Consider the following 14,678-nt stretch of genomic DNA (forward strand, 5'->3'; position numbering starts at 1 on the left):
CTCCCAGCAGTAGGCCACACACCGTCTGGCCATCCCAGGGTGTTTCTTTTTGTGCCAGCCCACTTCTGGGTTGGCACCATGCTACACCAGTCTGCCGGTGTGGACCCAGCCATTGTCCACTATGTAAGGTTTTCCTTAGTGTGTAAAAGGAAACTCTTGGCACAGCCCTTCACTGACTTACCCCAAGAGCCTATGGCTGACTCTTCTAAAAATGAGGGTGCTTAGAATGATGTCACTGTGCATACATGTTTTATTAGGAATAAGGCCCATTGTGGGAATGAATAGAACAGCTCTAGAAAGAGGCTTTGGGTAAATGCCCCAGCCTCCAAAGCTGACCATTACAGGTATTTTATACACGGAATTTCTGCAAGTGGGCTGAAGTTAAATCCTACGAAGACAGAGGTCCTTTGCTTGGGCCGCCGCGGCCCGGGGAGGGGGATCCCCCTGCCGGCTTTTGATGGTGCGCCGCTTATGGCGGCGGACAGGGTCAGGAGCTTGGGGGTGCTATTGGAGCCTTCTTTAAAGATGGAGGCTCAGATAGCAGCCGCTGCCAAGTCCGCATTTTTTCATCTTAGACGGGCAAGGCAGCTGGCCCCCTTTCTGGAGCGCGACGACCTAGCAACAGTGATCCATGCTACGGTCACCTCAAGGTTGGACTACTGCAACGCCCTCTACATGGGGCTGCCCTTGTCTCGGACCCGGAAACTGCAGCTGGTGCAGAATGCCGCGGCCCGGCTGTTATTGGGTCTCCCAAAGTGGGAACACATTCAGCCGGGTCTTCGGACTCTGCACTGGCTTCCAGTGATATACCGAGTCCGGTACAAGGTGCTGGTTATTACCTTTAAAGCCCTATATGGCCTGGGACCTGCCTACCTGAAGGACCGTCTCTCCCCACAGGTTCCCCAGAGAGCACTGAGGTCAGGAACACAAAATCTCCTCACTATCCCCGGGCCAAAAGAAGCCCGCCTGAAAGCCACCAGGGAAAGGGCTTTCTCCGTTATGGCCCCCGTATGGTGGAATCAGCTGCCGGAAGAGGTGAGGGCCCTGCGGGACTTAGCGCAGTTCCGCAGGGCCTGTAAGACGACCCTCTTCTGACTAGCCTATACCTAGCCTACATTTAGCTAGGATAACAACCGGAGGAAACTGGCCAGCCATCTGTTCACAGGAAACTGAATTACTCTGTTTTAATGTTTTAACTGCTTAAATTATTTAATTGTTTTACATTTGAAATTGTTTACTTTTAAGTTTGATTAATTGTTGGAAGCCGCCCTGAGCCATCCGTGGGAAGGGCGGGATATAAATCCCAAATAAATAAATAAATCATCTTTCAAAAAGGAAAACAAATATAACCTAGGAGGGAGGGGCTACCAGTTATGCTTCTACCTGGGATAGCCTGTGAAGGAGTGAGAAACCCTGGTACAAACAGCATCATGATAACCCCGGACAACCAGGGGGAGGGACATGGGGTGATCCACTTTAGTACAGAAACAATAAATAGTCTGAGATAAAACTGGGGATGAACCTAAGTTTAGTATAGAGTGTCATTTTGGGGACAGGATGGAACCAGGATTAAAGTCCCAGTGGGGAATCACACCATGTCTCTTCCTTGTGCTGCTGTGTGTCACAAACCCCGAGCAAGAGCTTAGGGGGGGCACTATGTCAGACTCTGTTCATTGACACTATTGCTGAATGCTGATTACTAACCATATTGATCAAAACGCATATATGCTCACTAACCGATAGCAGAACCGTAGAGGGGGGGCCAAGTAGGGAATAGCCAAAGAGTCGCTTCCCAGGAATATCAAAGGGTGTTGGGCCGCCTTTGAAGTGGAGAATGCCCGCTAGATTCTCGCCTCCCCCCTAGAGGCCGCACGGACATTGCCGCCGGGAAATGTAACCACCAACTGAAAAAGATAAGGGGGGAGCCGTGCAAAAACTCTCACATGCAAAAGCAGCCTTTGTTTTGGGAATTGGGGTGTAGATGCAATTGCTTTGATGTAGAATGTTAAATACCACTGATGTGAACTGCTCGCCATCAGTTCCAATACCTATCATGTTGGAGTAACTTTGGAGTATATAATAAATGCAACTTTGTTTCAAATAACAAGTCTGCTCATTTGGAAACTTCGATGAACCTTCGCTGACACTGTGCTTCATTCTATGAGGCTGAAGAGCTGCCTGACTGTGTTACTGCTTGGAATCTTTCCTATCAATTCTCCCACAGGAGTTAATGTTAAAGGTGGGTGCCGTTAGTTGTATCAAAAAGAGAAAACTCCTTTATTCCATTTGTCTGGTTTTTAGCATTGTGGGTATCCTCAGTGAGTGCTGCAGTCTCCTTGAGTTGTGTCAAATTTGAGTGGAAGGCTACGAAGAAGAGAGGCGGCTTCCATGAAAACCAATGGGAAATAACCAAATGGAATTGTGAAAAATGAAAGAATAAGGAAAGAACAACAAAATAAAACTATACAAAACCACCTCGGAATAAAATAGTTACTTTGAAATTAATCATGAAAACAATCATAAAAGACACAGCTGAAAGAAGGGTTTTATTCATGACACTTTCCGTAGGGCTGCTATATCTGAAATTTAAGGGAAACGCAATCCACCTCTTAGTATAAGGATTACTTTTTGTTCCTCTTCACAATTTTGTGTAGAGCTATAGATGTATTCCTGGAGTGAAAGTATTCATTTTTGAAGGGAACTTCCACTTGCTACAAATTGAAGCTGGTGAACCAAGGGGGAAACGGAGGCAGTGGAGTTAGGGAAGATTTTATGGGCTTGTTTCCCCCCCTCCATCCCTTTCTCTGGGACAGGGAAGGGAGAACACACACCTCTAATGTGCACTAATTGGCACAGAGCTCTAAAAGCCCTGCAGAAATAGAAACTTAGTAGAAGCCATCTCTTAGTTCAGCCCCTTCTCTTCATATGCATATACACATAACATTTTCACACAGTTTGCACTCTTCCCAGTTTCATTCCCAGTGTATGTAAAGTTTTTTTTTGTTTCACTCACAATGAAAGATCCCTCGTCTTGCTATAAGCCAATGGTGGGCAGAAGATCACTGAGGAGTAATCAGCAAATCCCCAAGCAATTAAAAATAGTTCTCTGCCCCTTCTTCAGTGCTGCTGTAATCCCTTGTGCTTTCATAAGAATGTAAGAGAAGCCATATTAGATCAGGCCAATGGCCCATCTAGTTCAACACTCTGTGTCACACAGGCCAAAAAAACCCAAGCGCCATCAAGAGGTACACCAGTGGGGCTAGAAGCCCTTCCACTGTGCCCCCCGCCAAGCACAAGAATACAGAGCATCACTGCCCTCTCCTTTAAAGCTAGCCATGCAACTTTTCTTCCTCTTTCACACAGTGGAGGAGGCACACGCATGCACCTTTTCTCTGCATGGGAAAATGACACCGGCCATTTCCTATCCACCCCTCCTTTCTCACACATGCACCCTTGCTCTGGAGGGGAAGGAGAGTCCCATTGACTCCTCCCCACATCAAATCTCCTATTTGCCTCTTCTAGGGAGAGCATGGAGGAACTGTATGCTCTTCCCCTCGCAGGACAAGTTACAGTTTGGGATGGTGGTGGGGCTTACAGCAGGTGAAAGGTTTCACAGCTGAGCCCTGTGGAGCTGCTCTGAAACACTGTTAACTTTTGTGCAAGGTGCCATTTTGTGAATGGCTTCACCTGTGAAGTAGGGGGACTTGGTTTGGGGGGGCTACAGTCCCTGTCCACTACTACCACCAATCCAACATTTTGTGGTCACTAGTTCCTAAATGTCTCGGAAAAAATTAAGCAGTTCCCAGAAATATAAGGTCTGCCGTCCCCGGCTATAAGCTATCAGAATCAGTGAGAGTATTCAAAATCTTCTCCTTGTGCTGAGAGGCCTTTTAAGTAGATTGCACTTGCTATACTTGTATAGCGGATATACCTCCTTGCAGTACAAGCAGGACCTGGGCCAAGATAGAAGAGAGCGTCTACTGCTGGTGACACAAGTTGTACATCTGAGCCCAGACATAGCACCAGTACAATCATAGCATCATGTTTGTCCTCCCACGTTATCCTCCTCAATGATTAATTGACAGAGGGCCTGTATTTTAAAATGCATCATGCTTCTTTAAAACGAGGCAGCTTTTTTCTAACAGAACAGCTCTGCCATTGATTACTATAGAAAGTTTGGCTAGCCAGCCATGATGATGCCGATATTGGATTTATATCCTGCCTTATACCCTGAATCTCAGAGCGGTCACAATCTCCTTTTACCTCTCTCTCCCCCCACAACAGACACCCTGTGAGGTAGGTGGGGCTAAGAGAACTCTCACAGCAGCTGCCCTTTCAAGGACAACTCCTACGAGAGCTATGGCTGACCCAAAGCCATTCCAGCAGCTGCAAGTGGAGGAGTGGGGAATCAAACCCGGTTCTCCCAGAAAAGAGTCCACGCTCTTAACCACTACACCAAATTGGACTGTAGTAGTCTTCAAATATTTGTCACCCCACTGACCAAATTTCTTAAATATAAAACATTACAAAAAAATTTCCCAACCAGACTTTTTCAGTGACGTTTGGAACCTGGGAGAAATAATATTTGCACTAACCTATAAAAATGGTAGTTTCACCCAAACCAACCTTCTGAATCTTAAGATTTCATTCTCAAAGAAATCCAACTTTTTTAAAAAAGATAACCTACACTCTGTAGTCAAACTTACACTCATCCCTACCAATGCCATCTTCTATGTCCGATCATTTCATTAGTATGGCATTTCTCCTTGTGTTGGAACCTCCCATTTTCTCTCTAGGAACTCCTCCTCGTCCTCTTCTATTTTCACAGCTGCCCAGAGTATAGAATTCTGGGCAAAGCCCCTTCAGATTAGCAGTTTATGCCTTCTGCTACCTTCCCTGCAACCACAATTCCCAGGAGTCCTTGTAGCATCACAGACCTATCAGATGGTCACAAGGCACTCAATGGGATTATTCTCCCAGAGCCCTGGAGTGCACTTTAATGGTAGTTGAAAACTATAGTTCCTAACTCCACTGCCTCAAGCATTCAAACATAGAACATTTTATCAATTCATCCAGAGTTGTATGGAGTTCTAGCTTTGAAATAGTGAGCCCATAAAACATGGGGTTCTGGCAATCCTACTGCCAGAGAAGGAGAGTCAGGCACAATCATTTTTCATCTTCTGTCTTCTGCTTTTCTTTAACTCCAGCAGCCACAACAGCAAAAAATATATCTGGGAAGAATGTGCGAATGTAAACAGCAGCCTTTGCAATTGGGTTTGCCATGAATACTTCCTGTTTCTTCCTGCTCACTGTTCGCAGAATTTCTTCTGCTACCTCCTCTGGGTGGACACCATATGCCAGTTTTCTGGAAAAGACTGAAAATCAAAAAGAGGGGAAAGTATCAAAGCAACTCCCACTATTGTCTTGCACGTCATTCTCTTTGCATTTTCTGCACTATATGAAAGTGGATTATAGACAGCTTTTAAAAAATATTCTACATTGAAAAATACATTGCTGAATGTGTTGGAGAGTGGGAGCAGACACTGTTGCAAGGAAAACAGATTTTTTTTTTTTGAGAGAGAGAGAGAACTTCTTGAAATGATGGGAAATTATTGAATTATTGCATGGCACTGCTGCAATGACGGAAGAGGGAGAAAGTTTTTGCCCCCTTCTTCCTCTTGACTGCCATGTCCCAGCCTGCACAGCTATAACTGATGTGGGCCCTACACCCATGGGAACAACTTTCCTGCATTAGGGTTTGTAGAGTCTTTCGGGCTCAAGTGCCGTGTTCTGCTGGAGAAAGTTTTCCTTCCAGACGTTTCGTTCTCAGCTGCGGAGAACATCCTCAGTGACGTTGCAGCCGGAGCAGGCGCTCAGACCTTCTTGGCTGCTGTGCATTGAGTGGGGCCAGGGCTGCTGGAGAGCTGCTATTTCTAGGCTGGAGGGGGTGTGATGAAAGGGCAATTGGTTTGTGGATGTGCCCATTGTTTGGTGGTGCTTCCTGGAAGGGTAGTGATAAGGAAACCGGCTGTTGAATGTGACCAACTTTCCTGCAGTTAGGAATGACTGATGTAGGAAAGGGGAAGGGGAAGATCCATTATAATGTGTTCCTTCTGCTGATGAGATCATGGCCAGTATATTTGAGGGCAGCCTATCAACACCCATACAGTGGTACTACAAAATACTGGAAATTGCTAGACAAAGAAAGAAAAATAGCAAAAGAAGTTGTCCTGCTTTCCCCTTCAAGCCACTCTGAATCAGGTGGCTGATACTGGCAATGAGAATGACAACAAACTTGGGACAGATTGTTTACTCCACCCCCGCAGTCTAGATGCTGGGCTTTAGGGAAGTACCTTCTGCTCCCAGCACACATATCAGCAACCATGATGTGTTTCTTAACACTGGTCCACCTATTTTCTATGACAATTACAAGCATTGTAGAAAATAAAGGCTTCCTTGACCAGCTGATGTGGAGGCAGGTGTAGGTTTGAAGCAGAAGGCCCTGGGCTCCAAGGCTGACTCCCTTCCCAGCTGATGCTACTGGCAGCCACCCCTGCTCAGCCCCATTCCCGCCACCACCCACCCACAGCACTCCTGGTCAGGCCAGGTTGTAGACAGGGGGGCAGTGGCAAGGGTGAGCATGGCGGTGGCAGGGCTATGCAGCAAGGGAGTGCAGGCTCTGAGCACCTCGGAGTGCACCATGCCACCCCCACCATGCCACCCCCACTCAGCCCCTTCCCACCGCCCACCCACAGCACTCCTAACATAAGAACATAAAAGAACATAAGGGAAACAATATTGGATCAGGCCAATGGACCATCCAGTCCAACACTCTGTGTCACACAGTGGCCAAAAAAACAGATGCCAACAGGAGGTCCATCAGTGGGGCCAGGACACTAGAAGTCCTCCCACGGTGCCCCCCACAAGCACCAAGAATACAGAGCATCACTGCCCCAGACAGAGAGTTCCAACAATACACTGTGGCTAATAGCCACTGATGGACCTCTGCTCCATATGTTTATCCAATCACCTCTTGAAGCTGTCCATGCTGGCAGCCATCAGCACCTCATGTGGCAGTGAATTCCATGTGTTAATCACCCTTCAGGTGAAGAAGTGCTTCCTTCTATCTGTTCTAACCCGACTGCTCAGCAATTTCATTGAATGTCCACGAGTTCTCGTATTGTGAGAAAGGGAGAAAAGGACTTCTTTCTTTACTTTTTCTATCCCATGCATAGTCTTGTAAACCTCTGTCATATCACCCCTCAGTTGATGTTTCTCCAAGCTAAAAAGCCCCAAGCATTTTAACCTTTCTTCACAGGGAAAGTGTTCCAGCCCTTTAATCATTTAGAAACATTACTTGCAAGTGGCATGGTGTAGAGTGCCAGTGAAGCGTAACGGAAAGAGTGTTGGAATAGGATTCTGGGAAACTTGGGTCTGAATCCCCACTCCTACCATGGAAGCTTGCAGGGTGAATTTGGTCCCATCACAAACTCTCAGCCTGGCCTGTCTCACAGAGTTGTTGTGAGAGAATAGAGGACAGGAAGACAATGTTCAAAACTGCTTTAAGTCCCCACTGGGGAGAAATGTGGGATATAAATAAATGAGAAATGCACAGCTTAAACACATTATCTTCTGTGCAAATATTATATGGGAGCGGGTGGGATGATAGTAGATATACTTCTGCTGCCTCTGGTATACAAATTTAGTGTAGACTCGTGACTTCTGCACTTACTGGCTATGGCAGAGGATCTCCCTCCCATGCCTCCCAGCCTTTGCCACTGCTTGGATGAGTAGTGGGGGAGTGATGGAAGGAGACATCACCAATGGTCAATGACCAGCTAAAACTCAGAAGTGACCTCACTTATGCTGTAGGACAGGGGTGGCCAACAGTAGCTCTCCAGATGTTTTTTGCCTACAACTCCCATCAGCCCCAGCCATTGGTCATGCTGGCTGGGGCTGATGGTAGTTGTAGGCAAAAAACATCTGGAGAGCTACCGTTGGCCACCCCTGCTGCAGGATTTCACTGATCTGTACATAGAGATAGGCAAAATCTTAACATGTTGGTGACATCACTTCCCATCTCTAGATATAGCCTGAGGAAAAACTAGAACATCAATGACATCAATTCTGGGGTTTACCTTAGAGCGATGTTGATGCACCATGGGAGTCATAGACATGCACCTGGCAACTCGTTATGTCAGATTTCATCTTCTCAGCTACACTGGCCTATTGAAATAAACTTCTCTCCCACTTCCCTCATCCTCACTTGAATGTATTCTGTGACTCTTACATTTCCATATAGTAGAATCTGATTTGCTAGGCTGTGGTTGAATGTGGTATGAGCGTACGAAACTTGGAGTCACGGCACTGACACACACACCAAATTCTTGCAACTCGGCTCTCAAGCAGTCGAAGAATCCCAGCGCAGCGTGCTTGGAAGCGGCATCTAGAATAAAGAAAACAGCATTGTAAAACAGGGGGGAAAAGACTTAACAGTTTCCTCTCCCAGTTTGTCTGACATTTGGGCTCAGTATCGGTTTCCCCCCCGTCTTTTTATTTTGTGACAAGTCACAGCTGACTTATGGTGACCCCATGGGTTTCTAAGGCATCAGACATGGTTCCCCATTGCCTGCCCCTTCACCAGAACACTGGCGTTCCTTGGTGGTCTCTTTTCCAAATATCGACTAGGGCTGCTTAGCTTCTGAGATCTGATGAGATAAGGCTAGTCTGGGTTTTCTGATAACCAGAAATCCCTTCTTTTACATTATGGTTCTAGCTCACATGCCATACAATAAAATGAGGATATGAGCTGCATGTACACTTTCAGTTTTAAAGTTGCCGTCTTGGTTCTTGAACACTGCAAGTGGTGGTCAGGTGGCTTAAAGAGACCAATATGAAATGAAGGTGATGTTGGTGAGAAAAGCAGATGCTATGAGCTTTGGAACTGTCCTAATGCATCTTTCGAGTCAGACCATTTTATATTAGGAGCTTGCCTGCCTTCTTCTTTCCTCCCCTTACTGAATTGCCTGCCTTTCTAAATGTAAAATCAAATTATACGTTGAGTTTTTTTTTGTATGGCTCCCGGCCTGTTAGATTTTCTTTTTTTCCCAGGGGTTTCTAACTTAATCTAGCATCTTCCTTGTTGTGACTCCCATCGTTATTTAATTTTATTGTTCGCTGCTTTTCTGGTCCTGTTTTGAAATCATGCACTAAACTATACAAAAATAATTTTTAAAGAAATATAAAAATAAAAGTAGATGCTATGGAGATATTGCTCTGCCACTTTTAGATGGTGTAGCCTTGCGATTGGTGGCTTCAATTAAGAGCCTAAGAATTTTCCTGTACTCAACTTTATTGTAAGAGAAGCAAGCTAACAGTGCTGCTCAGAATCAGTGTTCCTCCTAAGCTGAGTTAGTGTGAGCTAGCTCATAGTTTTTTAGTCTCCAGCTCACACATTTTTGGCCCCAGAGAAATATGGCCCCAGAGAAAACTAATCTAAGCAGTAGCTCATAACTTTGATGTCAGTAGCTCATGAAGTAAATTTTTTGCTCACAAGACTCCACAGCTTAGAAAGATTATTGCTCAGAATACTTTCTTCTTCTTCTTCTTCTTCTTCTTCTTCTTCTTCTTCTTCTTCTTCTTCTTCTTCTTCTTCTTCTTCTTCTTCTTCTTCTTCTTCTTCTTCTTCTTCTTCTTCTTCTTCTTCTTCTTCTTCCAGATGGCTTGGAAGCTGTGCCCTTTCCTGGATTCAGCCAGCGTGGCAGGCTGATGCATGCCAATTTCAAAGCTAGACTGATCAAAGCCACCAAGTAATACACCATCTTTCAGTTTGCAAAAATATATTACAAGGATTGTGTACAACGCATAATAAAACAACACAATAATGATAAAGGCCAGCGGTACTAGGACCTTTTAAAGTAACAGAAACCCCAAGGGGGCCAAAAAAACCCATCCCCAAATGAATAGATAAGTCCAAACTTGGAAATAGTCCAACTGAAATTCACAAGGTGGGTGCTCCTGAGGAACGTAGCTTCAACACAGCTGCTTTTTAAAAAAGACATCTCTCTATATTTTGATGACGTTTCAATTACTTCTTCAGTTTAACGGCTCAATTATTTAGGAACCCCGTTCTATATTCTCTAATCACAGCATTAAGCGTCTCATTTTAGTTTGAACATCAGGCAAGAGAATGTAGAATGGGGTTCCTAAATAAATTACAGTTGAAGATGTTCTATGATACAGGCTCACACCCCTTACAACAGAAGTGGCCAAACATGCTTAACATAGGAGCCACATAGAATAAACATCAGATGTTTGAGAGCCACAAGAAATGAATGTCAGATGTAGGTAGGTAGGTAGGTAGGTAGGAAGGAAGGAAGGAAGGAAGGAAGGAAGGAAGGAAGGAAGGAAGGAAGGAAGGAAGGAAGGAAGGAAGGAAGGAAGGAAGGGAGGGAGGGAGCGAGGGAGGGAGGAAGGTGAGAGGATGGAGAGAGAGGTGAAAAGAAAGCAACTTTAACTTTAAATGCATTCTCCAAGCCATTGGCTGGCTTGAAGAAGTGATTTAAAGAGAGAAATGCCTTCTCCAAGCCAGCCAATGGGGCAGTGGTGGCTTGAGAGCCACACAGTATGTGTGAAAGAGCCACATGTGGCTCCCAAGCCACAGTTTGACCACCCCGCCTTACAGTTATTAAAGGAAAATGATAAAGTGAGGTTATTGTGTGGAAAATATGGAGAAGACAAGGGAAGTCAATTACTGTAATATTCATGGATGAAAATACAATGAGCCATTACTCTTGTTTTGTTTAATTAGCTATAGATGTTTCACCATGATGTGTTATTGTCATTGAATGTAGGGAAAGAAGTCTCTCTCTCGGCTTGACTTCGCGAGCGAAGATTTAAGAACGGTGCAGTAGTCCACGTCTGCTGCAGGCTCGCTGGTGGCTGACAAGACCAATGCAGGACAGGCAGGTCCGGCCACAGTGGCTGCAGGGAAAAGTCTGATTTGGGGTTGGTGCTGTAGCAGTGCGATTCTTCCTCAATCTCCTTTTGTCCTCAAGACCAGCTATGTGTGCGTTCTCAAAGGAAGAGACAGCCTGGTGGATGGTGTGCCTCCATGCTTTGCGATCTAAGACTAGATCAGACCACTGGTGATGGCTGATGCGACAGGTGCCAAGGGATTTCTTCAAGGAGTCCTTGTACCTCTTCTTTGGTGCCCCTCTATTTCGATGGCCGGTGGAAAGTTCACCATACAGAGCAATCTTGGGAAGGCGGTGGTTTTCCATCCTAGAAATATGCCCTGCCCAGCGCAGCTGCATCTTCAACAGCAGTGCCTCGATGCTTGTAACCTCCACCCTCTTGAGGATTTCAGTGTTGGTCACAAAGTCACTCCAGTGGATGTTAAGTATGGTGCGAAGGCAGCGCTGATGAAAGCGCTCATCACAACCGCTTTGTAAACATTGATCTTTGTGCCTTTTTCAGATGCTTGTTGCTCCACACTCTTTTGTGCAGTCAGCCAAATGCACGGTTTGCCTTTGCCAGCCTGTTGTCAATCTCCTTGTCGATCTTGGCATCTGAGGAGATGATGCACCCCAGGTAGCTGAACTGCTGGACTGTCTTCAGAACTGATTCACCCACAGTGATGCAGGGAGGGTGATAATCTTCCTGGGGTGCAGGCTGGTGGAGAACTTCTGTCTTCTTCAGACTAACTTCTAGGCCAAATAGCTTGGCAGCCTCTGCAAAGCAGGACGTCATATGCTGCAGAGCTGATACCGAGTGGGAGACGAGTGCAGCATCATCAGCAAACAGTAGCTCTCGGGTAAGTTTTTCCATTGATTTGGAGTGAGCCTTTAGTCGCCTCAGGTTCAACAGGCTGCCATCGGTGCGATAGCAGATGTAGACACCATCGTCATCATCTAGATCTACTGCGGCTCTTTGAAGCATCATGCTAAAGAAGATTGTAAAGAGAGTTGGCGCGAGAACGCAGCCTTGCTTTACACCTGTGCCTATTGGGAAGGGCTCCGAGAGGTCGTTGCAGTGTCTGACTTGGCCTCGCTGGTCTTCATGTAGCTGGATGATCATGCTGAGGAACCTTGGGGGACATCCTAAACGTTCCAAGATTTGCCACAGGCCTTTCCTGCTAACGGTATCGAAAGCTTTGGTAAGGTTGACAAAAGTCACATATAGACCCTTGTTCTGTTCCCTGCATTTCTCTTGGAGCTGCCTGAGAACAAATACCATGTCGGTGGTGCTCCTGTTAGCTCTGAAGCCTCACTGGCTCTCTGGGAGGAGTTCTTCTGCAATGGTAGGCACCAGTCTGTTCAGGAGTATTCTGGCAAGGATTTTGCCTGCGATGGAGAGCAGGGTTATCCCCTGGTAGTTGGAGCAGTCTGACTTTTCCCCTTTGTTCTTGTGTAGAGTGATGATGATTGCATCGCGAAAGTCCTGTGGTAGTTTGCCTTGTTCCCAGCAGGTGACAGGTACTTTGTGAAGTGTGCTATGTAGTACTGTGCCCCCATGCTTCCAGATCTCTGGTGGAATTCCATCAACTTTCGCTGCCTTGCCACTTTTCAGTTGCTTGATGGCTTTAACAGTCTCTTCTAGGGTGGGGATCTCATCCAACTCTGTTTTCACTGGTTGAAGTGGGGTGAGGTGGATTGCTGAATCTTGAACTATGCGGTTGTCACTGAAGAGACCCTGAAAATACTCCGACCACCGGTTCAGTATGGATGCCTTGTCTGTGAGGAGCACTTGGCCGTCTGCACTATGCAAGGGACTCTGAGCCTGATATGATGGGCCATATACTGCCTTCAGGGCTTCGTAGAACCCTCTTAAATCACCAGTGTCTGCACACAGCTGGGTTCTCTCTGCAAGCTTGGTCCACCACTCGTTCTGAATGTCTCAAAGCTTGCGCTGGAGGTTGCTACATGCAGCGCGAAAGATTGCTTTTTTCCCGGGACAGGAGGGCTGAGCAAGATGTGCTTGGTAGGCAGATCTCTTTTTCGCTAGTAATTCTTGGATCTCTTGATTGTTCTCGTCAAACCAGTCCTTGTTCTTCCTTGTGGAGAACCCAAGGACTTCTTCAGAGATCAACAGGATGGTAGTCAGAGATCAACAGGATGGTAGATGGTAGTTAGGTGTTCCCAGAGTGCTTCTGGAGAAGAGTCTGTGGGGCAACTGGGGTCCTCAATTCTTGACTGGAGTTTTGCCTGGAAGGCAGCTTTAACTTTGGCTGACTGAAGGCTGCCAACCTGAAGCTTCCTCCGAGGGATACCTCCTCTCCTGGGTGTGGGTTTAAAGTGAAGACAGAGATTGCAGCGTACAAGACGATGATCCGTATGACATTCCGCACTGGGCATTACTCAGGTGTGTAAGACATCTCAAAGGTCTCTCTGGCGCACTAGAATGTAGTCGATAAGGTGCCAGTGCTTGGACCGTGGGTGCATCCAGGTTGTCTTCAGGCTGTTCTTCTGCTGAAAGATAGTGTTGGTGATGGTGAGCTGGTGCTCCGTGCAGAATTCTAGCAGGAGGCGCCCGTTATCATTGCAGTTGCCAATGCCGTGTTTGCCAAGTACTCCTTTCCAGGCTTCCGAGTCTTTACCTACTCTGGCATTGAAGTCACCAAGAATGATCACCTTGTCCTCTGTAGAGGTCTTCCGTACAAGGTTGAGTAGATCAGCATAGAACTTGTTCTTTTCTGCAGGATCTGCTTGAAGGGTTGGGGCATACACACTGAAGAGTGCTGCATGCTGCTTGTTTTGAAGTGGGAGGTGCATGGACATGATGTGATCTGAGTGACCTGTTGGCAGGTTTTCGAGTTTGGAGGCAATGGAGTTCCTGACCATGAACCCAACGCCAGAAAGGCGGCTCTCAGCCTTTGACTTACCCGACCAGTAGAGGGTATAGCCAGCACCATGTTCTTGAAGACTACCTTCCTCAGGGAAACGGACCTCACTGAGAGTTGCTATGTCAATATTCAACCTGAGAAGTTCGTGGGCAACTAGAGCAGAGCGTCGTTCAGGGCAACCACTGTCTACTGTGTCAAGCATGGTTCTGATGTTCCAACATGCAAGCTTTAGTCTTTGCACACTTTGTGAGGCAGGTGCATGCCTTTTCTTTGTTGTTATTTTTTGACCACAAGCAAGGATGCCCGTTGACCGCAGCTAGCCAACTGGGGGGGGGGGACGAGCTTTGTTTAGGCCACCTTTTCTAGACCCCTCTCAGTGTAGAGCAAGCAGTGCTGTCCCTAGATAAGGCTGCTTGGTCATTCAGGGTGCTGCCGAAAAATGCTTTCGTCTCCGGGTCAGCATCAGGTGACCAATACCCTGAACCGCCTACATGCAGGATCGGGACTGCGGCTTCCAGTGGCATCTTCCACCTGCCGTTTCGCCCCTTGCCCATCGCTGCAGGACTTGGTGTGTTGTGGGTTGTGGATGTGGATATGCCCTTCAGGCCTGCGCAGAGGAATTTTTAGGTGAAGCACAGTGTGTGCGGTGCTGGCTCCACCCTTTCACTTGGGGGTCATCTGCCATGGCCCAGTAAGCCGGGACGCCGGCAGCGAGTCCTCCAGGTGGTAGGTGTTACATTAACGAGCTCTATCTGCCCGGGTTTGATGTTAGAGTTTTCCTTCTCTTGGCTGGCGAGGTTGGTGAGCCCAGCTTGCCCATCCGGTTATACCGCCG

At 46.7% G+C, this 14,678-nt stretch overlaps 1 protein-coding gene across 1 annotated transcript in view; it reads right to left on the bottom strand.

Annotated features, from left to right (window-relative positions):
• Nucleotides 1-4,838: 4,838 nt before the first annotated feature.
• DHRS7C (dehydrogenase/reductase 7C) overlaps nt 4,839-14,678 on the bottom strand; it is a 32,047-nt gene continuing 22,207 nt past the window's right edge. Inside the window, exons 6-7 of the mRNA XM_060253158.1 lie at nt 8,291-8,446; nt 4,839-5,375 (exon numbers count right to left, since the gene is read on the bottom strand). Of these exons, the coding sequence (XP_060109141.1) occupies nt 5,167-5,375; nt 8,291-8,446 (365 nt within the window). The 3' untranslated portion in view covers nt 4,839-5,166. The remainder of the gene's footprint in view (nt 5,376-8,290; nt 8,447-14,678) is intronic.

The sequence above is a fragment of the Heteronotia binoei genome, chromosome 13 (assembly GCF_032191835.1).
Source record: "Heteronotia binoei isolate CCM8104 ecotype False Entrance Well chromosome 13, APGP_CSIRO_Hbin_v1, whole genome shotgun sequence".
Classification (NCBI taxonomy): domain Eukaryota; kingdom Metazoa; phylum Chordata; class Lepidosauria; order Squamata; family Gekkonidae; genus Heteronotia; species Heteronotia binoei.